General features: G+C 37.3%; 3 protein-coding genes across 3 annotated transcripts; all 3 read right to left on the reverse strand.

Moving 5' to 3' along the window:
• Positions 1 to 6060: 6060 nt before the first annotated feature.
• On the reverse strand, positions 6061 to 7006 carry LOC102281095 (olfactory receptor 51F1). The gene is given in 2 exon segments (XM_005905152.2): positions 6061 to 6210; positions 6212 to 7006. Coding segments are annotated over 2 exon segments (945 nt in total).
• Positions 7007 to 16294: 9288 nt separating this feature from the next.
• On the reverse strand, positions 16295 to 17254 carry LOC102280816 (olfactory receptor 51F1). The gene is given in 1 exon segment (XM_005902198.2): positions 16295 to 17254. A coding segment is annotated over 1 exon segment (960 nt).
• Positions 17255 to 24476: 7222 nt separating this feature from the next.
• Positions 24477 to 25410, reverse strand: LOC102279194 (olfactory receptor 51F1). The gene is given in 2 exon segments (XM_005902199.2): positions 24477 to 24711; positions 24713 to 25410. Coding segments are annotated over 2 exon segments (933 nt in total).
• Between the last annotated feature and the right edge of the window lie 1273 nt (positions 25411 to 26683).

Below are 26683 nucleotides of genomic sequence, written 5' to 3' on the forward strand. Positions count from 1 at the left end.
ATTCTGGAGGGGGAGTTGAAGGAGGGTGAATTTTTGTAGATTTAAAAAAATTTTTTTTGAAGTCTTTATTGAATTTGTTGTAACATTGCTTCTGTTTTATGTTTTTAGTTTTCCGTCCATGAGGCAGGTGGCAGTTTAGCTCCCTGACAAGAGATCAAACACAGATCCCCTGCATTGGAAGGCAAAATCTTAACCACTGGAGCCAGAGAAATCCCTAGATTTTGATTATTTTAGTGCAGTTTTAGTTTCATATCAAAATTAAGTGAAGGACCTCCATGGTGGCTCAGTGGTAAAGAATCCTTCCACCAATGCAGGAGACGGGGGTTCCATCTGTGGTCCGGGAAGATCCCACAAGCTGCAGAGCAACTAAGCCCATGCACCACAACTACTGAGTCTGTGCTCTGGAGCCCAGGAACCACAACTACTGAAGCCCACGCAATGTAGAGACTGTGCTGCTCAACAAGAGAAGCCACCACAGTGGGAAGCCCAGGCACCACAAGGAGAGAGTAGCCCCTGCTTGCTCCAACTAGAGAAAAGCCCGCACAGCACCGAAGATCCAGCACAGCTGAAAATAAGTTTCAACAATTAGTTTTAAAAATTAACTGAAAATTACAGTGCGCCATATACATCCCATTCCAACACATGCACAGCCTCCCCCACCCTCAACATCCCTCGCCAAAATGATATATTTGTTGCAATCAATAAACCAACACTGACATACCATTATCATTCAATGTTCATAGTTTACATTAGGATTCATTCTTGGTGTGGTTCATGGTACATATTTTGACAAATGTATAATGACATGTATTAAAAATTGCCCTAAAAATTCTCTCTGCTCCATCTATTCATCCTTCCCTCTCCCCAAGTTCTTGTCTCCATGGTTTTACCTTTTGCCAAAATGTCATATAGTTGGAATTATATAATACGTAGCCTTTTCAGATTGATTGCTTTCACTTTATAGTATCCATTTAAGGTTCGTCAATGTCTTTTGTGGCTTGATAGCTCTTTTTAGCAACCACTGTGTGGATGAACCAGGGATCTGTATTTTTAATAAGATGCCCACCCATCAATATGTATCTATCCTGTATTATAATCCTATGGAAAGGCCTTTGGGGAATATATTACAGACAAGAGGTATTTTCTTTAAAATTTGAATGTCAGTTAAAATTGTATATAGTGGATACAACATTCCCATTGAATTATTAATTAAATTAATATACCACATTATTACTTCTCATTTTATCTTGCTCCTATCATTTATGGTTTATGATTTCATACCATGGTTATAATAAAGTAGAATTGCTATTTAAAGTTCTTTTAAATTGAATTAGTCAATGTTTGTCTTTTACTAAGTCTCCTGGAAACCAGGAACATCTATAATAAACATTTTAATGCAACTTACATCTTTGCAAATTATATTCCTTACTAAGAAATAGCTCACTTAAAGTAAGAAGCTAATTTTGTTCACATTTATAGTCTCAATAGACATCCTAAAGTCTGTTTTATTAGAGATACTAGATGCATGTTACTACTGGAAAATGAATAAGAATGTAATTTGGGATGGCCATATCCTTAGTTTTATTTGTTCTACTTTTGTGGCTGCAAAACTCTGAGCTGGTGATATCTCAGATGGCATAGTGTGCCACTGTCTTATCATCATCAGTGAAGAAGCGAGAGAGTGAAGTAGAGTGGGACCAATCAGACTAGCAAATCCAGGGCATTGCTTGGTAATGAACTAGAATAATTGAGGGAGGGTATTTAATTGAGTCTGGGGAAATAAATCTTCGAGATAGCATTTCGAAGCATTTCTATGTCTATACAAAGTTGCAGCCCAGTGCTAACTTACCAAATAGATATCACAGACATATACAGAAATAGACAATGAGGCTTGAAACCACACTGAGCTATTACCTAGGAATGTGTTGAATAGGAGATATGTAGGAAGAGTGAGAGAGAGGAATTCTGGGCAATGGCAAATTTCTCTACTTGGTTTTATGTAGTTATTGAAATAACAGGCAGAACATCCCTAGGAAAGTACTGTCTGAAATACAAATGAAAAAAATTGCTTTACATTTTATTTTTTTCTAAGTTTATGAGTACACATGCATAAACAAAAAAGGATAAAAATAAAATTCATAAAGTGGTTACCTATGGGGAAGTTTGAATGATTGAACTTGAGGGACTATATCAAGGAGGACTTTGTTTTTTCTATAAAATCTTTTATTTGTGGGAATATATTTATTATTATTTCTTGTATAACTAAAATTTAATTCAAAAGCCATTTACAAAGCTTTTTTCTGACTACTTGACAGCAAACAGGAGGAAAAGGGACAATTTTAGAAGTTTATAAACTTAAAAGGAAGCCAAGATTTAGTGTAGAAAGTTAAGTGTTGGAGATGAAAGAGATATTTTGGTGTTAGAACAGTCAAGAAATACAGATTCATTGCATGCAGAAGCAAAAGGAAAGTGAGCATTTGAAGATGGTTTATAAGTTTTTGTCTCTGGCATTGGAAAAAATTTCCAAACTTACCTAATAGCAGCAGTTCTGGAAAACATATTCAATTTTTTAAAAATGGCTTAAATTATTCTTAGTCAAATTGAGCTTTATGGAAACTGGGATAAGTTCCTGAGAGTGCAATCTCAAGTTCCAAAGCAACCCTTTCTCTATATGATGGAGAAATTCAGAACTGATCAATTACTAGATAACACAGGCAGAAAAACTGGGATAAGTTATAAGAGCGATTTCTTATGTTATACATGCCAAACACTGAATTGAAAACTTATCACTGGAATTGTTCAGAAGGACAATTTGATAGTCTATTATGTTCAGTTCAACTCAACAACTATCACTATGTCTGCTCTGTGAGAGATGTTTTGCTATGTGTTGTAGAAGTTTTAAAGAAAATCAAAGCATTTTTTTTTTTTTTTAATTTAAGGAATTTAAGGCCTTGTGGAAAGTATAATATTTATATACAAATGTATAGTCAAAACATTTAAAGGCAAAAAGTATACAGATAAAGCACTTAAAAGGTAAATTATGGGAAGGAGAGATCAGATGTCACCAAAATAATCATGAAAAACTTAATGACAAAGATATTTACAGAGGAGCCTTGAGATATCAGTAGAGTTTCAAGTTGGAGTTGCAGTTGTCAGGATTGAAGTGGAGTCAACAGTAAAACACACCATTAGGAAAGTTGTATGTACATTTGGAGCATTTACTGATTTTTTTTTTAGACTTGCAGAATATGTGAAGAGATAAAAAGACAGATTAAACTTTATAGCAAAATTGAACCAGAATTGTGGAGAAATTCATCACAGATAGGAATTTCTTCTTCATTTAGTTGGTATATGAGGAATAACCATGAAAGAAATGCTTGTTGGTTTGTTTTTAAATTTTAATACAAATTGATTCAGCTATTTGGAAAATTATCTCAAAATGAATGATGGGTGTTTTGGGGCAAAAATATGATTAGAGAAAGGAATTTGGTTAGTCATCTGTAAAATTAGGCTAACTGAGAGATAGTGAGATTCTGAATTCATATTTTAGTGGTGTAAAAGGTAAGATTTCCTTAGATGGGATTAACTAAATCATGGAGATAACTGAATTGGATAATATTTAATTCCACTGGACTATAAAATTGCATATGTTTAGTGGAAAATTCTGAAAGAGATGGGAATACCAGACCACCTGACCTGCCTCTTGAGAAACCTGTATTCAGGTCAGGAAGCAACAGTTAGAACTGGACATGGAACAACAGACTGGTTCCAAATAGGAAAAGGAGTACGTCAAGGCTGTATATTGTCACCCTGCTTATTTAACTTCTATTCAGAGTACATCATGAGAAACGCTGGGCTGGAAGAAGCACAAGCTGGAATCAAGATTGCCAGGAGAAATATCAATAACCTCAGATATGCAGATGATACCACCCTTATGGCAGAAAGTGAAGAGGAACTAAAAAGCCTCTTGATGAAACTGAATGTGGAGAGTGAAAAAGTTGGCTTAAAGCTCAACATTCAGAAAATGAAGATTATGGCATCTGGTCCCATCGCTTCATGGGAAATAGGTGGGGAAACAGTGGAAACAGTGGCAGACTTTATTTTTTGGGGCTCCAAAATCACTGCAGATGGTGATTGCAGCCATAAAATTAAAAGAAGCTTACTCCTTGGAAGGAAAGTTCTGACCAACCTAAATAGCATATTCAAAAGCAGAGACATTACTTTGCCAACAAAGGTCCATCTGGTCAAGGCTATGGTTTTCCCAGTGGTCATGTATGGATGTGAGAGTTGGACTGTGAAGATGGCTGAGCACCAAAGAATTGATGCTTTTGAACTGTGGTGCTGGAGAAGGCTCTTGAGAGTCTCTTGGATTGCAAGGAGATCCAACCAGTCCGTCCTAAAGGAGACCAGTCCTGGCTGTTCATTGGAAAGACTGATGCTGGGGCTGAAACTCCAATACTTTGGCCACCTCATGAGAAGTGTTGACTCACTGGGAAAGACTCTGATGCTGGGAGGGATTGGGGGCAGGAGGAGAAGGGGATGACTGTTGGGGGCCAGAGTGAGGTACTCCGCCCATGGCAAAGGTCATGAGGAAGGAGGCTGGACATACGCAAAGGCGGGATCGAGCCTCAGGAGTCCCCCTGGAAATCCTCGAGCATCTACCCCCATAACCAGAGCCTGCCTACTTTACTACTTTGTGCTCTCACCTACACCTCTGACTTTATGGGGGACTGTCCCCACCATCTCTTTCAGAGAAGGAGTTAACTTAAAGCTCCAGTTAATAAAAACTCCTGGGCATGACAAGAATGTTTTAACCTACAAACTCCTCTGAAGGTTCTCTAGCCTGCCTGATGGGCTTGTCCAGCCACATGTGATTGCTCACAGCCTCCCAACCGTGAGAGGCACGACATGCTTTAAACCTTCTAAAAACAGGTTCCTTAGAAAAGTTAGAAAACTATTAGTATAAGTATAATGGGCTGATTAGAAATTGTATTGGTGAAGGGTTTTTCATTTGTTGAGCCAATGTTTGTTGCTAAGTCTCCACATCCCCTGCCCTTACACACATTAATGAATATATAGAAGAAATAAGTATTAACCTTTGATATTAATCACGTTAGACCTTAGGCTAAGTAAATTCTTTCCTTAACTAAAACCCACTATACCCTCACCCTATAGGAATGTAACTTTATTTGGGTGGTGTCTGTTTTAAGAATAATCACCCCTGGAGAAATAAGTGTTGACTGACCATTGTCACAAGGAGAGGGTCGTAAATTGTCAGCAGGCCCCCTTGGCCAGAAGATGATGTAACACCCCTAAGACCTCTGTATACATTTGTGTGAAGCACCTGACTTTAATAAAAGTCAGGACTGCTGTCCCCGCGTGACTTTTGTATAACATCTCAGTGTATAAAAACAGACTCTGGAAAATAAAGAATTGGGATCAGTTCCTCGAAATACTGGTCTCCCCATGTCTTTCTCCCTCTCAAACTCTGGTTGAGTCTCCATCTGGAGCGCGGGACCCACCAAGCTTACTAATTTTGCCTGGGCTTCTAAGATCCGACCGGGGAGGCCTCAGTGTCTCCTCTCCTTCGGGAGAATGGAAGGACGACTGCGGCCTACGTAAGTGGTGCAAGCTTCTTGTCTTGAAGTTTTATTTGTCTCCCGTGTAAACCAAGCTACTCAGCCTCTTTTCTCCACTGAATTTTCCTACTGAGCTATCCTCATTCTATTACTCTTTACATCTTTAATTAATATCTAATTGAAGCTACTGTATCCTGATCCTTGCCGACGCCGTCCCCGCTTTGAACACCCTGGATCAGCCGAGGCTGGACCCCGGCAGATGACAGAGGATGAGATGGCTGGATGGCGTCACCAACTCCATGCACATGAATTTGGGTGAACTCCGGGAGTTGGTGATGGACAGGGATACCTGGTGTGCTGTGATTCATGGGGTCGCAAAGAGTCGGACATGACTGAGTGACTGAACTGAACTGAACTGATAACTCTAATTTGTGATAAATCTTCACTGACTTTGAAATAGATATTTATGATAGCAGAATTGTTAAAGATGAGTTCCCTTGACACATAAAAGTTGGAGCATAACTTTTTGAATTGGCTTTGTTTTTACACTATAGATGATGGGATTCATCACAGGAGGGATGAGCAAGTATACATTAGCAATGAGTGTGGGCACATAAGATGGAGCGTGTTTTTCCAAATCTGTGAACAAAAGACAGGCTGATCAAAGGGATGTAGAATATGGCCACAGCAATGATATGAGAAGTGCAGGTGCTGAAGGCCTTCTTCCTCTCCTCTGGGGATGCAATGTTGAGAACCGAGTGAATGATTAAGACATAGGAAAGCAGGATAAAGACAGAGTCCACCCCAGCAGTAGAGATAATTGCAGTTAGTCCAAATACACTATTGATCTTTGTATCTGAACATGAGAGCTTCATCACATCAGGGTGGAAGCAGTAGGAGTGATGGAGCACATGACTATGGCAGAATGACAGACGTTTAAGAAGCAGGACTAGTGGTGTCAGAATGGCTGTCCCCCTGGTGATGACTGCTAGACCAATCTGTGCAATCCTTGTGTGTGTTAGAATGGTAGCATATCTCAGGGGGTTAGAAATGGCCACAAAATGGTCAAAGGCCATAGCCAGGAGCACCGAAGATTCCATGAAAGTGAAGAGGTGAATGAAGAACATCTGTGATAAGCAAGCATTGAAGCTGATTTCCCAGGCATTGACCCAGAAGATTCCCAGTACTGTCACCAGTGTTGAGATGCATAAGCCAATGTTAGTGGTGGACAACATGGACAGGAAGTAGTACATGGGCTCGTGGAGGCTTGGCTCAGTGAGGACTATGAACAGGATCAAAGTATTTCCAGAAAGGGCAGTCAAATAAAGGCAGCAGAATGGGATGGAGATCCAGGTGTGGGCCCATTCAAGTCCAGGGATGCCAGTCAAGAGGAAAGTTGGCAAAGTGGAGTTATGGAGAATTGGCATTAATGTATGCAGGAGTGGAATTCTCTTGTTTGATCTTGACTTTCTAAATTTAAAATTTATTTTTAGTTTAAGTTTACTATAAATTTAGTAAAGTTCACAAAACTTCAGAGTACAGCTAAGTCTGGCATCTATATACACCTATGTAACCACTTCCATGATCAACTGATACATCCTTACCACCAACCCAGAAGGCTTCCTAATGCTTCATCCTTAACAATGTCTTCCTGCAGTAACCATTGTTCTGACTTCTAGTACTACAATTACTTCTCTCTGTTCTTGAGCTTGATATAATAGAATCATGTAGTATTTATAATTGCATCTTGCTTCTTACACCAATATTATGTCTGTGATTTTCATCACTGAAATAAGATATTGAGTTCAATTTAATTTCAATTTACTTAGCTAAATATATTTGATGTTTATCACTTATTATCCTATACTCTAACCAACATTTTTATTACATATTTTATTCTTCAACTGGATTGTAAACTTCTACTTGAGAATGAGAGTTAATCTTAATTCTGCTATGTGAGAATAGGAGTGAATTTTAGCTAATCTTTGCTTCAAAGAATTCATTGCTCATAGTAGATATTCAATATGTTTCTGGTAATTGATTTATATTTTATTTGCCTTCCTGAAATACTCTATTTAACCATGAGCAGAACTTGGTCTAAGAAAACAATTGACTAATTTTGCTTTGGAATTTTAGAATTATTAAACTCAGATTATAAATGAAAAGTCATTTTAACTTAGCAGGGAAACCTCTCTTTGTCAGGTTCCACATATACCTAAGACTCTATCCCAGATAACATCAGTTTATCCTGCCTCATTACATTTATTTACTAAAGTGAACTAGAGGGAAGATGCTTCAGGTCCTGTGAATCTGCAGCTTGATACTGTTTTTAATTTGTAACATTAAAATACTGCCTTGTTTACCTTTATAGAGTCTGCCTTTGTTGTGCTAAAAATCAATAGGGAAAAATCTTCTTTTGTATCACGTATTCCTTGGTCCTTAATCTAGTCTTTGATCTCTTATAGGGTTGTTCAGGTGTACAATATTGTGTGAATCTTAGACAGTGTTCTATATAATGTTATAGGTATTTTACAAAGATTATTTCATTTGAACCTATGATAAACCTGAGAGAGATATTTTTATTACAGATAAAACAAAGAGAAGTTCAGAAGTTATTATAAATTACTAAAGGTCATAAAGTCTGGAAGCGATTACACTGAGAATCAGAAAATAAGACTTTAGAACTTGTGCTATTAAAAACTACACTATACTTCCTATGAAAATAATAATTATAATAATAATAATGATAATTACTTATATTTCAACAGTAATATAATTCTCTATTAATAAATGTGGCAACCATGTTAGAGATATCTATGTTTTCAAATCTCCTATATAATATTTTTATGGTTCAGAGATGATGCAACTCTATTTCTGAATTGCATATGTTTTGGAGGACATGTAGATAATTTATTAAAACAATTTAGCAAACAATTTAGCAAACAGGAAACTCTTAAGCATAATATGGGATACATTAATTCAAATTAATCTATAGTGGACATAAATTTATTGTAAAAATAAAGCTATTGTCCAAAATATATTTTGAGCTCATTTAAGACTTCTGTTTTTCTTTAAAAGCCATCCAAGATAATTTCCATAAAGTATATCCATTTTTGCACAATTTTATCATCAAATTAACTACATAACTTACTTATGGATGTAGTCAAAGTTTAGTTTGACTATTTCTCCAATATGTTGTTATCTATTTATACATACTTTTAATTCCATAGGCATTTCATTGATAATGTTATTTTATTTATTTATTTTCCAACTTTAAAATATTTATTTAATCTGAAGTTAATCTCCTAAATACTTCCCTAGTAACTTAGTGGTAAAGAATCTGCCTGCCAATGCAAGAGTCATGGGTTCCACTCCTGGGTCAGAAATATTCCCAGGAGAAAGAAATGGCAACTCACTCCAGTATTCTTGCCTGGTAAATCCCATGGACAGAGGAACCTGGTGGACTATACAGTCCATGGGGTCCAAAAAGAGTTGGACACAACTTAGCGACTAGACAACAACAAATCTCTTAAATATTAGATCCATCTCCCTAACTCTTGGATTTCTCCATTAAAGTATCTCAAAGTCAACTCAAGCACCAAATGAGGGCATCTGAATTATTTCCCACAACTTGTATATTCTATTTCTTCCCATTTTGATTAACAGCTATACATTTATTGTCAATCTATAGGTCTATGGTAACTTAATATATCAGGTTGCCTAATTCAGAAATCTGAATGTACTCTCACCTCCCATCTGTAGATCATTAATATCTATCTATGTTGAAACTCTTTCTAATTTGTATAGCATATTGCTTTCAGAGTTTTCTAAGATTTAAAATAGACTTTGGGATTAAAACATAAGATTTAGAAAAATAGACAACCAAAGGGACCTTAAATACTCAATATCTTGTAATAACCTATAATGGAAAAGAATCTAAAAAGAATATGAATATAAATGTAGATATATATATATATATATATATACACACACACACACATATATGTATATAGGTATAACTGAAATCACTTTGCTCTACACCTGGAACTAACACAACATTGTAAAACAACTATATTTCAATAAATTGTTTTTAAAAATAGAATAGAATAGACTTCCATTTTAAAGTATTTTTAGCCAGTACTAACTGAAACCAGTCTCTCCCAATTTTCTATTAAGTTTTCAAAAAAAGATGAAGGGGAACACAAATAGACTAAAGAAACACGAAAGTTAAAGACAGACAGTCTTCATCCAGAATTTTTTGAAGGTGATTAACTGCTCCTAACTAAGGAATATAGACAGGAATTGAGTCAAAACATAGGACAGCACTTAATGCCGTTTTGACAGACTACATTCAGGAATCCAGAGTCTGTATCCAAAAAAAAAAAAAAAAAAAATCACCTCTTTTTAACGGATATTTAACCATAAGGTGACCTAGGGAGTTTTGCTTCCCCAGACATCTCATCTCAAGAAAAACAGGCAAAGATGATGATGTGAGGGGTGTCATTAGTAGAGACATGTTGAATTTTGACATATCCACTAAAGTACATCTTTGTCAGCAGAAGTGAAAACAGAAGAAAATTTGGCAACAGCATAATTCTGGAATGTAGGTTTTAATTGCCTCTCTTTCCAAAGTGGCAAAGAGCTAGAAGTGTTGGTAGCATGGGTGTTCGTGGGACTGTAGGTTCTAGAAACTGGAAATGGGTCAGAACCTGCACTCTACATGATCATAATTTGTGAGACAGCATCCAGAAGCAAGTTGCAAGAGTAGTTTATTGGGGGTAAAAGGTGTGAAAAGATCTTTCTTTGCACTACAGAAAAAAAAATGTTAGTATAAAATCTTTAAAATATTGCATAAAAATAAAAAGAGAATAGCATCTCAGTCATCAATATCAAAGCTGTTAAAACCCCTGTAGAATGAAGAAGAAAATATCCTAAGGTAATTCAGGTAATAGACCACAAAGCAATATGAAAGAAAAAAAAATGGGAAAAAAAAAAAAATAATGAGAAATTAACATAAAGTCCAAAATAATAGATACAAATAGAATAAAATTCCTGAATTAAGATATCAAAATGTGAGATTTAATTTGCAAATAAAGACTGAAAGTACAATAAAAATAATTTAAAGATTGTATTTTGAGGTTTTGTTATTATATGTGTCATGAAATACACACATAAAAGAAGCACATTTTTTTTTTTTTTGCCATGATTAACTAAACAGATAAGAACAAAACATCTATATGGGGTTTGGGATTTCTGAGTAGATATAAGAGCCATAGAAATCAACAAAACAGTGGAAGTAAGAATAACCAGGAGCTCCGAGGGCCTGGAGATCAGGTACCATGGTAAGTGGGGGAATGCCTTACCTTTCAAGATGTGGAAAATTAGAAGGCATGTAAAAGAAAGATGTTGAAGTAACAATGCCAGAAGACTAGATAAATAGTTGTTTTCACTTCTGGAAAAAGTCTTCCTTTTATTTAAGCTAAATCACTCACGATTCAGCCTTATTTCATCAGATGTATTTTATTGTACACACAACCAAGTACTGTTTCTGATCTGAAAGCAGCTGCTTGAATTGGCCTTTAGACAAGAGGAAAGACTTCTTTACTCTTATTTGGGGTAAGTATATGAAAGCTACCCATTTACCTCTAAGAATGGAGAATTTTATAAGCAAACTTGCTGATATAGGAATTTACTCAGTGGGAATAAATACACCCCAGGGGAATTTCTGTGCCCTTCTGTTGTGCTTTACCTCCCTGCCCCCAGGTTATCTTGCTGGCACCAGGAAATGTGATGCTAAGACAGACACAAAAGAACTAAGAAGAATGAACATCGACACAGCAAATATGTGTTTACATGCTTTAATTAAAAATGAAATTGAATCATTATTTGAGCATGGATATGTCATTTAATGAGGATCCAGTAATCCTTAATTTTCATTCTTTGTGTTTATCTTAAAGAATCTATCATGCAGCTTTTCACGCACAACTAAGTGAAATAATAGATGCTTTGAAAGTATCTCCAGGTAATAACATAGTAGCAGGGTCATAGTGGATATGCATTAAATGTTAAAATGAGCAAATACATTCCTATAATTCAGAAGTAAGCAGCAAAACAGAATTACAAAGTCAAGTGGCTCCATGAGTGTAGCCCTTTTCATACAAGAAGAAAAATTTGGCAACCTGGTGCCCTGGTGGCTCAGATGGTAAAGAATTTGCCTGTAATGCAAGAGACACAAGTTCAATTCCTGGGTTGGGAAGATCCCCTGGAGAAGGGAATAGCTACCCACTCCAGTATTCTTGCCTGGGAAATCCCAGGGACAGAGGAGCCTGGCAAAAGAGTTGGGCACGACTTAGCATCTAAACAACAACAAATCATCTAAGATGATTTTTTCTACCAAAACTTTCTTCCATCCTTCTCTCCCAAACTCAAGGTCAACCTTGCAAAGCATGACAATTCTTCTAGCCCCTTTGTCATCCATTCTTGTCTTGTTTTTGTTATAAATGTTACCTAGCTCACCCCTTGTTGGTTGTTTGTTTATTTTGTCCCAGGTCCCACTACTGCTTGGACATTAATCTCTCTTGTCTACCCTTCAGACGTTGGGGGTTCTTATAATTGCAGCCTCCTGGTTTTTTCTGATTAATCACTGCTATCTGGCCTCTGTTATGTCAAGGCATGGATATTAATGAGCCTGGATATTAATGAGCCTGGCTCTATGACTGCATCTCCAGTGGTCACTCCTGGTCAGCAGAGGACAGCCACTTCTCAACTTCTTAGTGATGCTATCATTTTCACATGTCATTCCTTAATAGCCTTTGAACGACATGCCTCTAGGCCCTCTTCAAGGACACACTCAAGGGTGGGTCTTATGGCTTTATGTAATCTACTCATAGCAGTTTGCCCACTTTTGTCAGCAGTTCTAATGAGGTGGATGAAACTGGAGCCTATTATACAGAGTGAAGTAAGCCAGAAAGAAAAACACCAATACAGTATATTAACGCATATATATGGAATTTAAAAAGATGGTACAGTAACACTCAAAATAGACACTGATGTATAGAACAGTCTTTTTGAGTCTGTGGGAGAGGGAGAGGGTGGGATGATTTGGGAGAATGGCATTGAAATATGTCATACTGATGAAACGTTTGTCAGTCCAGGTTTGATGCATGCTTGGGGCTTGTACTGGGACGACCCAGAGGGATGGTATGGGGAGGGAGGAGGATTCAGGATGGGGAACATATGTACCTGTGGCAGATTCATTTTGATATATGGCAAAACCAATATAATATTGTAAAGTTAAATAAATAAAATAAAATAAAAAAAGAATGCTTCATAGAAGAGGTAGAATTTGAATACAATGTAGATAAAAACCAAAGAGGAATGAATGTGATATTGTAGAGTGGGAAGTAGTAAGATTCAATGTGGAGTTAACCTCTTACATCAGCAGAATGGTGAGAATTCGAATTCAAGCCTATTTAGAATCCTGGCCAATGAAGTAGATAAGCAAGCAACTTATTTCCAGGCTGAGAGATGTCAACTAGATCCATCCTTCTGCAGGAAAAATTTTAATTTTTTCCATAAATTGATCAAATTGGAATTACTGGACAGAATTGGAAAAAGGGAAAGACAGAGAACACAACAGATGTACATAAATGAAAGAATCAGGGCATATGTAAGGCACAGAAAAACATAGTGAAACAATGTTATGCCTTCACATTCACATAGCTCTTTTCCCCTGTCAGCTTCTTTTTTTTACCTGTGACCTAGGGAATGAGCTACTCTGATCTACAAGATTCTCCTGAGTATCTTTTAAATGGGGTCTCCTTGAAGTACTGAATTTTATTAGAATGCTAATTTAGTAAATTTACCTCAAGTCCACTCTGCATCTAAAGCACAAGTCAACCTCCTTTACTGAACCTCCTTTTGCCTGGAAAATCCCGTGATTTAGGCTGCAGTAAATAGAGTTGGACAGGACTGAGCTACTTCACTTTCACTTTTCACCTTCACGCATTGGAGAGGGAAATGGCAACCCACTCTAGTATTCTTGCCTGGAGAATCCCAGGGACAGGGGAGCCTGGAGGGCTGCTGTCCATAGGGTTGCACAGAGTCGGACACGACTGAAGCAACTTAGCAGCAGCAGCAGTAGCAGCAGCATGTATATGTGGAGAAGGAAATGGCAACCCACTCCAGTATTCTTGCCTAGAGAATTCCATGGACAGAGAAGCCTGGTGGGCTGCTGTCCATAGGGTAGCACAGAGTCGGACACGACTGAAGTAACTTAGCATTCATGCATGCATTGGAGAAGGAAATGGCAACTTACTCCAGTACTCTTGCCTGGAGAATCCCAGGGACAGAGGAGCCTGGTGGGCTGCCATCTATGAGGTCACACAGAGTTGGACACAACTGAAGCGACTTAGCAGCAGCAGCATGCATATGTAGTATCCTATATAATTTGTAGACCAATACAACTCAAACTAAATAAAATTATCCAAGTTTCTGCTTGCACCTCATAAAATCCCCAAATATATTTCTCCCTTCCCATCATCTTGTGTGTGTGTGTGTGTGTGTGTGTGTGTGTGTGTGTGTGCACACGTTCAGGTCCAGCCAGAATTATCCAAAGAGATATAAAATCTTTCTTTTAGCAGGTTTAGCTAGGATTACACTTTATAATGCTATAGTCCTTTGGGCATTTCAAAGTAAAAGTTCCTCAAATTTAACATTTTTGTGTGTTTTATATTTTTGAAACTCTATGCAGGAAACAGGCATGTAGAACTGTCAGAACAAAAATTCCCTATATATACACTTCAGGAATAACAATGGAATTTCTAAACCAAATCTGTAAATCAATTCTTCTTAAAATAATATTGTTTAAGCAAAAGATGTTCTTTAAGCAACTAATGAAAATCTTGTAACCTAAATTCACTTGGAAGAATGTGATTGAGGGAAAAAATCAGAAGGAAAGAGAAGGAAATATTTTGTGTTTTCATATTCTTTGATGCTGTGCCTAGATAGGACCTATGAATTTAAAATTCAGGAGAGTATTCTTCCATAAGAGTAAAATGGTGACACAATACCTCTTACATTGTTCCACAGAATTGCTTGCAGAATACTCTTCTCCATTTACCTTTGGAAACATTTTCAGCTTAGAAGGCAGCACAAACAAGGGGTATAATTTTGTATTAGCAACTATCACAACACTTCATACATTATTTTATAATATTTTTGTCTCTATAACTACTTCACACATTAGATTTTAAGGGCATTATCTTCTAGTTTCTATTGCTTTTCACAAAGCCAAATGTGAGACAGACCCCAGTCACTGGTGTGCTGGCAAACTGAAATGCTAGGAAAAAAGAAACAAAACTCATTTTCAGTATTTACCAATGCCATAGTATCAGTGGTGATTCTAGCTGTCAATGTGGCATCATTAATGTGGAGTTGAGAAGAGATGCACACTATGGCTTCGGGCAAAACTAGTGTGAGTTGGCTCCAGCTCACAGCTGCCCCCAGTGTTTCTGGGATTCATGGCTCATTCTTCCTATCTTGGACCACTTATCCAACAGCAATAATATTGATGGGTCTCCCATCAGGTTTCCATCTCCCTTTTCCTCCGTATTTTTCAACCATTTTGTGCAACTGAGTTTTAAGTTTCTATCCATCTCTTAAATTGATATTGTTATCATAATCTCTTTTCAGGAACAAAACTTTTTAAGTCCAGCTGTGTATCACCATTTATAGCCAAAAATTATGAATTCTTTACTTTGGTTCTTTGACTAAGAGAGCCATGTAGGCCCTTCATGGCATTTTGTGAATCCTCTGACATTCTATGGAAAATAATATGAATTCTTTTATATGTGATTGTTCTCTGGAAAAGGGTTGATAGATTTCATTAGGTTTCAAAAGGACCTTTGAACACAAGAAAGTTAACAAATTCTACCTCAAAGGTCCTTACATGCCACTTCATGTTCTCTCCAGTTCTCTAAATTGCTGTAATGAATTAGCTAATGTCTCTAATCCTTGCAGACTTTCTATTGGTTGTTCAGTACTAGATAATGACCTGTGGCTTGCATGCCATGGCATATCTATTTCTACTTTTTGTACTATTAATTATGAATAAAGACTAAAAGCTAAAATATACTGCTAGAAATTCATTAAAATATTTTAAATGCATGACACACAGATGTGAAGACCCAGTTCCTTCTTCTGATCTTGTGACATTTTTGTCATTGCTTTTGGAAGAGTACACAATACGTGTGTGAAGAACACAGTATCTAAGATACAAAAAGCGTGAATTCAAGCCTCAATCCTGCTCTGTTAGATGTCTTGCCTTTGATGGCCCAAGTGTCTTTGTCTGTTTCTTCACCTCTAAAATATAATTAATCATTTCAATGAGCAGTTTTGAAGAATAAATAGTATATATTAAATGCAGTTAATAGAATGCTTAGTATAAAATGGACAATAAATGTTAGTTACTATAGTCATTACTTAAATTATTCCATTATTATTATTTTTCTGCTTCTATTATTGGACTCTAAATTCCTTAAGGTATATTATATATGTATTTTATGACTGAAAATCAAAAATGCTTACCAAATATTTGTTGAACAAATGGAAAGATGAGAAAAAAAAAATGTCCCAAAGACAGTAACCTACCAGAACTGCTTTTCTACAGTGAAAGCCACTTCTATCATGATTTTCTCAAACTTAATTATCTCTGTCTATTTCATAAGAAGAAGACTGAGTATAGCCTTGCGAATCTGCTTTGTTTTTACACTGTAGATGATGGGGTTGAGCACAGGAGGAAAAAGCAGGTACATATTGGCCATCATTGAATGGACCACTTTGGGGGCTGATCACCCATAGCGATGCACCAATGACAAGCTAATCATGGGGATGTAGAAAATAGAAACTGCTCCAAGGTGGGAGACACAGGTGCTAAAAACTTTGTGTTGTTCTTGAGGGGAGGAAATACTGAGAACAGAGTGAATGATCAAGATATAAGACAGGACAATGCATGGTGTATCTACTCCTGTGGTCAGGATGAGATCAATTAATCCACAGATGCTATTGGCCTGAGTATCTGAACATGCTAATTTAATCACATCTGGATGATAGCAGTAGGAGTGGGAAAGCACATTCCCGCCACAAAAATTGAGGGGCTTCAGAAGCAAAAGTAGTGGTACAGTTAATACTACAGTGCGTATAACCATCAAGAGACCCATCTGAATGATTCTATAATTAGTGAGAATGCTAGTGTACCTCAGAGGATCACAGATGGCCACACAGCGGTCAAAGGCCATAGCCACCAGCACCCCAGATTCTGTGCAGGCAAACCCATGAAGAAAAAACATCTGGATAATGCACATATCTAGACTGATTTCGTTTGCATCAAACCAGAGGATACCTAATGTGGTTGACATTGTAGAAACAGTCAAACCCAAGTCAGCAGCTGACAGCATGGACAGGAAATAGTACATGGGCTCGTGGAGACTCTGCTGGGCGATGATGACAAGCAGGATCATGCTGTTCCCAGAAAGGGCAGTGGCATAAAGACAGCAGAAGGGAATGGAGACCCAAGCATGGGCAAACTCTAGGCCAGGAATTCCAGTCAACAAGAAAGTTGGAAATTTAGATGTTGAATTACCTAAGATTTCCATGTTTTCCTGGACTGGTAGCATTTATCTTCACAATGCACACATCCTATAGAAATAATACATTATATTGTTACATGAAGATATCTAGATAAATGTTCTCTTGGTTAGGAGAGTTATCTAAGGTCATGGGTAAGTGATTATTTATATTATATATATATATATAAAAACAGAGTTTGATTTATAGCATTCACTGTATATATATAAAAACATATTTATTCTTAAATTTAAGAAAATACATCCAAATAATTCCATATATTTTCATAGTAATTATTTTCTATATTGATAGAATTTTTAGCTCCATCATAAGATTAAATGGATAGTGAGTTAGGAAAAATCAATACATTGAATATTCAATTTTGAATATCTTATGTAAGAAATGACAAAGGGAAATTCAGCTAAAGATGTTGAGTCTGCTGTGCCCATGTGGGCATGACTTTCCAGGCAAACATTTCCAGATTTTTGCTAGTAATACATGTTTGGAAGCACAGGAGTGCCTGTTAATCCAGTGTCATGTTAGTTCAGTACTGTGGATGAATACCTTCAGGGAGGAGATTTCTATAAGAGAAAACCAATAAAGATGGAATTTGATAGAAGTTAGTGGAAAGGACTATATAGACTAAATAAAGCAAGATGAGGCTGGATAGCCTTCCTGGAACCACTAAAACCAAGAGAGTCTAGTGTCATGTCTGGGTGTTACATGAACAATAGTACTGAACTGCTTGAGTGGGTCTTCTAAGGATCAAAAATGTCAAATGCTGCTGAGAACACATGAATGACCCTAAGAAAAAAAGACAAAAACAAAAAAAAAAACTAGCTGAAATCCAGCAATGAAAGCTGAGAATCTGCCACAGTGGCTTGGGGAATAAATGGAAAAGTCCTGGAGTCATGGTATATATTACTTTTGGAAACTTGTCAGTAAAAGCAAGGAGAAAAATAAGCCATGACTAAGGGTGACCATAAGGTGGATGGAGGATATTTGTAATATAGGAAAAAGAACTGAGCATATTTATAAACTAAGGTTAAAAATGTTACATAGTAAGAGATTAAAACTATAGAATGACAGGAGTTAATTGGCATAGAAAATTCCCTAAGGAAACAGTGTGTGTCTATTTGCGATTCTGTGGACTGTAGCCCTCAGACTCCTCTGTCCATAGAATTTTCCAGGCAAGAATGCTGGAGTGGGTTGCTACTTCCTACTCCAGGGGGGGGATCTTCCTGACTCAGGGATTGAACCCACAATGCCTGCATCTCCTGAATCGGCAGGTAGGTTCTTTATAACTGTGGAGATTGAATATAAAGCATGACAGTATTGGGTTGGCCAAAAAGTTCTTTTGGGTCTTCTGTAAGCTGTTATGGAAAAAACACAGAATTAATTTTTTGCCAACCAAATAATTAGCCCTCACAAAGATGAGGATCAGCACATCCACTGACACTAGAGGGTAGGTGCAAGTGGATAAGTTGGTGTAAGGCTCTGGGGGACATTTATCACCCAGTGCTACTAGTTTTTGTTTTGTTCCACAATTTTTAAAATTGTGGTCAAATGCAACTAACATTTCACTGCAGATGGTAATTACAGCCATGAAATTAAAAAACACTTGCTCCTTGGGAGAAAAGTTATGACCAACCTAGACAGCATATTAAAAAGCAGAGACATTACTTTGTCAAAGAAGGTCCATCTAGTCAAGACTATGGTTTTTTCAGTAGTCATGTATGGATGTTAGAGTTGAACTATAAAGAAAGCTGAGCACTGAAGAATTGATGCTTTTGAACTGTGGTGTTGGTGAAGACTCTTGAGAGTCCCTTGGACTCAAGGAGATTCAACCAGCCCATCCTAAAGGAAATCAAACCTGGGTGTTCACTGGAAGGACTGATGCTAAAGCTGAAACTCCAGTACTTTGGCCACCTGATGCGAAGAGCTGACTCATTTGAAAAGACCCTGATGTTGGGAAATGTTGAGGGCAGGAGGAGAAGGGGACGACAGAGGATGAGATGGCTGGATGGCATCACCGACTCAATGGACATGAGTCTGGGTAAACTCTTGGAGTTGGTGATGGACAGGGAGGCCTGGCGTGCTGCAGTTCATGGGGTCACAAAGAGTCAGACACGACTGATGGGCTGAACTGAACTGAACAACTAATATAAAATTTACCATCCTAATGGTTTTAAAGTGTGCATTTCAGTGGACTTTTAAATGCATTCATAATGCCATGCAACCATCACTATTATCCATCTCCATAACTGTTTCATCTTGTAAAACTGAAACTCTGTATCCATTAAACAATAACTCCTCAGTCCCCCTTTTCCAAGTCCCTGGCAACCACCATTTTATTTTCTGTCTCTGTGATTTTGATTGCTTTAAGTGTCTCATATAAGGGAATCATACAATATTTTTTCTTTTGTGACTGGCTTATCTCACTAGAAATAATGTCCTCAAGTGTCATCCATGTTTCAGCATATGTTAGAATTTTGTTTCTTATTAACCAGTGCTTTTTTTTTTTTACTGAATTTATCAGGAGGAAATTACTACTCTTCAGAGAGTATTAGGTAATGAATATTGGTTTGAGTATACAATAGTGTCGTGTCCACTCAGTCGTGTCCAAGTCTTTGTGACCCCATGGACTGTAGCCTACCAGGCTCCTCTGTCCATGGGATTTTCCAGGCAATAGAACTGGAGTGGATTGCCATTTTCTTCTCCAGTGGATTTTCCTGACCCAGGTCTCCAGCATTGTAGACAGATGCTTTTATAAGAAATAGAAAGGGCAACTTAAAAATGTTATGAATTTTTGTTAAATTGTAATTTAAAAAATAAGTTTAAAGTAATAAATTTCCAGTGTCAAAATAAATTCTAGGAAAACTTAAAATCAAAAAATAGCAATATTAGTTATTATAACATTAATATTTCTCAATCAAGCATTAAAAAATATTAGATAAAACTTACTTCCTAAAAGTGAATTCCCTGCAACAAGTATACATGTTGCTATTCCCTTTATGCTAGTTTTCTATAGTTTCCTTTGAATTTCCAGTTCTCAAGATAACATTCAATCTGAGAAAATCATCATCATAATATTTGACTATAAAGTAGAAAAATCTCAATTGTCTGTGTTATATGGATTTCTGAGGACAGGGTAAAACCTAATGTTATCTGACTTTTTTGTAGGCTCATTTAAACAATTATAAATAGAACACAGAGTGACAAAGCATAAAATCAATACAACAAACACCTTTCTCTAGCTTCTTACCAGCTTTATGGGGAAAAACAAGCCTTCTCTGTCTTTATCAGCAAAGAGTGAACAAGTTACAGCTCTGGAGCCATTGATTTTATAGTAAAGTGGAATTTAATTGTGGAGCCATTGGTAAAATGTGAATATTGCTGGGGCTGCATATATAGAAAAGCAGAAATACTTCTATCTCCATCTATTAATATAATACAGTGCTGTGTAATCCCAGAAGGGTTTTAGCTACTAAGTTGAGTGAACAGTGGTCCACAGAGACAATATTGCAAAGCAAAATAAACCAAATCATCCATATAAAAGGAAAGCTTAGGCATTGTTCTAGGCACTGGGGAATAGAGAGATGCATATTACTATGTCTAGATTATCAGTATGCTAGAAAAATAAGAAAGCAAATTGATTTTCACTGGAACAATTATGAAGACAATGAAGAGAGAAGAAAACATGTACTTCAGTCTCCAAGCCTCTGTCTTTTCACTACCATATTGATCCATAGGGATGATGATATATCCGTTCTCAAATCCATCTCTCTCAAGCTACTCACTTGCTTTTGCCCAATAAATGGGATACTTTCTGGTATGTTCAGTTCAGTTCAGTCACTCAGTCATGTCTGACTCTTTGCAACCCCATGGACTGCAGCATGACAGGCCTCTGTCCATCACCAACTCCCGGAGTTTACTCAAACTCATGTTCATTGAGTGGGTGATGCCATCCAACCATCTCATCTTCTGTCATCCCCTTCTCCTCCTGCCCTCAAACTTTCCCAACATCAGGGTCTTTTCAAATGAGTCAGCTCTTCACATCAGGTGGCCAAAGTATTGGAGTTTCAGCTTCAACATCAGTCCTTCCAATGAATATTCAGGACTGATTTCCTTTAGGATGGACTGGTTGGATCTCCTTGCAGTCCAAGGGACTCTCAAGAGTCTTCTCCAACACCACAGTTCAAAAGCATCAATTCTTTGGTGCTCAGCCTTCCTTATAGTCCAACTCTCACATCCATACATGACTACTGGAAAAACCATTGACTAGATGGACCTTTGTTGGCAAAGTAATGTCTCTGCTTTTTAATATGCTGTCTATGTTGGTCATTTCTTTTCTTCCAAGTAGTAAGCATCTTTTAATTTTATGTCTGTAGTCACCATCTGCAGTAATTTTGAGCTCCCAAAAATAAAGCCTGTCACTGTTTCCCCATGTATTTCCCATGAAGTGATGGGACCAGATGACATGATCTTAGTTTTCTGAATGTGAGTTTTAAGCCAACTTTTTCACTCTTCTTTTTCATTTTCATCAAGAGGCTCTTTAGTTTTCTTTGCTTTCTGCCATAAGGGTAATGTCATCTGCATATCTGAGGTTATTGATATTTCTCCCAGCAATCTTGATTACAGTTTGTGCTTCATCTGCATATAAGTTAAATAAGCAGGGTGACAATATACAGCCTTGACATACTCCTTTCCCTATTTGGAACCTGTCTGTTGTTCCATGTCCAATTATAACTGTTGCTTCCTGACCTGCATACAGATTTCTCAAGAAGAAGGTCAGATGGTCTGGTATTCCCATCTCTTTAAGAATTTTCCAGAGTTTGTGGTGATCAACACAGTTGAAGACTTTGGCATAGTCAAAGCAGAAGTAGATGTTTTTGTGAGACTCTTATTTTTTGATGATCCAACGGATGTTGGCAGTTTGATCTCTGGTTCCTCTGTCTTTTCTAAATCCAGCTTGAACATCTGGAAGTTCACAGTTCACATACTGTTGAAGTCTGACTTGGAGAATTTTGTATTTTATGTTAATTGGGTCCAATTTTGCTAGTGGCTGAGGTCACTTTGGGTAAATGATTAGTTTTCATGTGTATGTGTTCTTGCTGTCTTACTTGCCATTTTTCCTGTGGTACTCAGTGTAAGGATCTAGACTCTGGGAGAATTTGTCATCCTTGTCACTGTGGCCAGTTGAGCAATGGACAGAGACTACTGTATGGACCTAGAAATTCTAGATCCATAGGAAAGGTGAAAATTTACACCCAGATATCATGTATCTCATTTATAGAGAAGCCTCACATCAATAGAGGGTGTCTTGTTTGCCTGCTGCTGCTGCTGCTAAGTTGCTTCAGTTGTGTCCAACTCTATGTGACCCCAGAAATGGCTCCCCCATCCCTGGAATTCTCCAGGCAAGAACACTGAGTGGGTTGCCATTTCCTTCTCCAATGCATGAAAGTGAAAAGGGAAGGTGAAGTTGCTCAGTCGTGTCTGAGTCTTTGTGAACCCATGGACTGCAGCCCACCAGGCTCCTCCGTCCATGGGATTTTCCAGGCAAGAGTACTGGGGTGGGGTGCCATTGCTTTCTCCACTTGTTTGCCTAGATAGCAATAAATCTAATAGTGTGTTCCCATTTAGCTATTTTCCTTTAATGTATATTTGGCTATTATTCCTTGTGTAAGAACTCTTAATGGCAGAAAGTGTTAGTGGGATTTAATTCAAGCATTGTAGTTCTTCCTGGAACCACCACCCCCACTCTGTACCTCCAAGTGTCTGGACTGATACTTCAACAACAGAAATGAACCAAATTAATGTTTGAAATCTAATGTCAGTGTTAAAGAATGAAAAGTCCACCACTATTGAATTCAAATAGTTTAGAATCTAACTAGATTCTCCATCTACATCCTTTGGTTAAGACAGCCCAAGGGACTCTCAAGAGTCTTCTCCAACACCACAGTTCAATAGCATCAATTCTTTGGCGCTCAGCCTTCTTCACAGTCCAACTCTCACATCCATACATGACCACTGGAAAAACCATAGCCTTGACTAGACGAACCTTTGTTGGCAAAGTAACGTCTCTGCTTTTGAATATGCTGTCTAGGTTGGTCATAACTTTTCTTCCAAGGAGTAAGCGTCTTTTAATTTCATGGCTGCAGTCACCATCTGCAGTGATTTTGGAGCCCCCCAAAATAAAGTCTGACACTGTTTCCACTGTTTCCCCATGTATTTCCCATGAAGGGATGGGACTAGATGCCATGATCTTCGTTTTCTGAATGTTGAGAAAATTTTACTACCGTTTCTGTCTTTTCCTTTGTGTGTCAGTTGCTCAGTCATTTTCAACTCTTTGTGATCCCATGGAGTGTAGTACTCCAGACTCCAAAGCCCATGGGATTTCCCAGGCAAGAATACTGGAGTGAGTTGCCATTTCCTTCTCCACTGGATCTTCCCTCTTAGAGTCTTGTAATCTTCATTATCTACCCTTGAGTACTTAAGAATTAGAGCTGGTGCTAGAAATTTTAGAATTCAAGTTCAGCAATAGTAGATCATAATGCCAAAACTATAGAACCCCTATGTTTAAACCAGGACAAAAAATACATTTATATGACATTAAGGGATTGAAGATTAACATTTCTTAGATTCCCTCAAATCAGAGGAATAAAGAGATTTTTTTTTTTCCAGGGCATCATGGATTTTTTTAAAAAGAGAATCTAATAAAACCTTCCAATTCCATTTGATTGTTCTTCAAGCTTTCATACTGTCACTTTATAAAAAGGTTATAACCTCACATATAACCTCTCTTACTCCTTTCACCATCTCACGCATCCCTTACTCCAGCTATAGTAACCATGTACAATCCTTGGTGTATCAGGCTATGTCACATTTCATTGACTGCAGAGACCTGTGCCCTGGGCCTGGAAGATCCTTACATTTTTACATGTTACATATTATTCTTAGTTCAAGTAGTTAGCTCTTCAAACAATTCTTTGAATCTGCAATTTGATCTAGATATTTTATTCAGTGTCATATAGCCTTCTGGATATAATTCTTTGGTAACACTCCTATTCACTGCCATTATTATATATATTTAACTTTATGTCCCTGACACTAGACTATATAAACTAGACTATAGAGGACAAGGATGTTTCTTATATAAACTTGTATTACCACCACTAAGGAAAAGTGTAATGTTACTCACAATAAAATGTTGAAGGAAGGGAGGAAGAAAGTAAGGTTATTTCTATCTAGGACATTGCATGATCAGACTTGCTACTTTGTGTTTGGAAATAGTTTGTAGAAAGCTTTACGGATTTGTTTGGTCTTCACACTATATATAATAGGGTTCAGCACTGGGGGCAATAGAAAATGGAGATTTGACATCAGTGTATGGACATATGGAGGAGCACTATGCCCAAACCGATGTACTGAAGCCAAGATGACCCAGGGGATGTAGAAGATGGCAACAGCCCCAATGTGAGAGATGCAAGTGCCAAAGCCTTTGCCTTTCCTCTGGGGAGGTGATGCTAAGGATGGACTTGATGATCAGCATGTAGGAGAGGAAAATGCAGGGAATATCTATACCTGAGGTCAGAATGAGAGCAACTAAAACACAGATACTGTTGACCTTGATACTTGAGCAAGAACACTTAATCACATCAGGGTGGTAGCAATAGGAGTGAGAAAGCACATTAGGACCACAGAAGGATAACCTCTTAAGGAGCAGGAGCAAGGGCATCAGGTTGACCAGCATTCGTACAAAAATTACCACACCAGCTTTGATGATTCTAGAGTTGGTTAGAATCATAGCATATCTTAGGGGGTTGCAGATGGCAACAAAGCAATCAAAAGCCATGGCCAAAAGCACAGAAGATTCCATGAGGGTGAATCCATGCAGAAAGAACATCTGCAGAATGCAAGCATCCAGGCTGATGACCCTGGCATTGAACCAGAGGACACCAAGTGTTGTGGGAAGAGAGGAAATAGTGATGCCAATGTCGGTGGTGGAGAGCATGGAGAGGAAGTAGTACATGGGCTCATGGAGGCTGGAGTTTGTGATCACTACATATAGGACGGTGCTATTCCCCAAAAGGGCAATCACACAAAGGCAGCAAAAGGGGATAGAAAACCAGATGTGAAAATCTTCTAGCCCTGGAACTCCAGTCAAGAAGAAAGTTGGGGAAGTGGCATTACCAATCGACAGCATGGTGGCCTGAAGTGAAATGGTATTCTTTCACTTAGTTCCTGCAATGATACATTTCATTGAGTCGAAACTACTGTCTGTCAGATATTCTGATAATTGTTCTAATTATTATACCTCATGTAGTCCCTACAGAGTTAGAAGTAGCTTTTATCTATCATCTTTATTTTACAGATAAATTTTAGCTAGATTAAATTAACCCATTAAACAAGTAAAAGACAAGTGTGACTCAAACTTGTCATTTTTCCTAACTGTCATACTTAGCATATGCTATGAACAGCAGGACTGAAGCTAGGGTGAGGCAAGTAAGACATTTGCCTTGGGAATGGAATATAAGGATGGTGCTAAAAAAAAAAAAACACACACACACACACACAACTCACAGCAATTGGATAGATAACATTTTTATGCAATATTTAAAAAAGTCAAAATCAATGCAAAAATATCCATGACAAACAGAACATCAAAATTCTGAACCAGAGCTGTGTCAAACCACATTGGAGTCCAAAGCAAAATGAAAATGTACATCACTATGTACATGTTTTTATGCATTTTTTGATACTTAACATTTTCGCAGAACATTAACATAACTTGAAAATGTTGACAAATGAAAAGTAATTGTATTAAATCTCACATTATTATTTTATATTTAAATATTTTATTTATATAATAATAAATTATAATTTTACTTCAGCTAATTATAAATTATTTATAATTCTCATGTATCTCCAATATGGCAATTTTCTCAACTGAAAATGAGATAAATGGGACTTCCCTGCTGGTCCAATGGTTAAGATTTCATGTTTCCAATGCAGGGGGATTGGGGTTTGATCCTTAAATCCCTGGCTGGGGAACTAAGATCCCATAGGCCACACAGTATGGCCAAAAAGAAAAGAAGAAAATAAGGTAAGCAAAAAAAGTATTCTTTAAAAAATATATTGAGGAGCCTTGATAAGTTGCATAAGAGTTGGACACAACTGAGCAGACACTCCCCTCCCTCATCTTTCAGAGAGGAGGTGTTTCTCATTTTTTAGCATGAGTTTTGTGGCCTTACAACGTGGGAACTGTAATTTAGTGGATGATCCTGGCATGGTACAAGACAACATTTTTCTTGTAAGTACACTATTTTGAAAACAAGGGTTTGTGCTGTGTGGATCCACTCGTATTTATTTTTCAATAAACACGTGGACTAAAAAAAAAAAAAAAAAAAAAGAAAATAAAGTTAAAAAGTAGATTTAAAAATATATTGTTGATAAGTTTGCTTTCATTAAAACTAAAG

The sequence above is a fragment of the Bos mutus genome, chromosome 15, assembly GCF_027580195.1.
Source record: "Bos mutus isolate GX-2022 chromosome 15, NWIPB_WYAK_1.1, whole genome shotgun sequence".
NCBI classification, from domain to species: Eukaryota; Metazoa; Chordata; class Mammalia; order Artiodactyla; family Bovidae; genus Bos; species Bos mutus.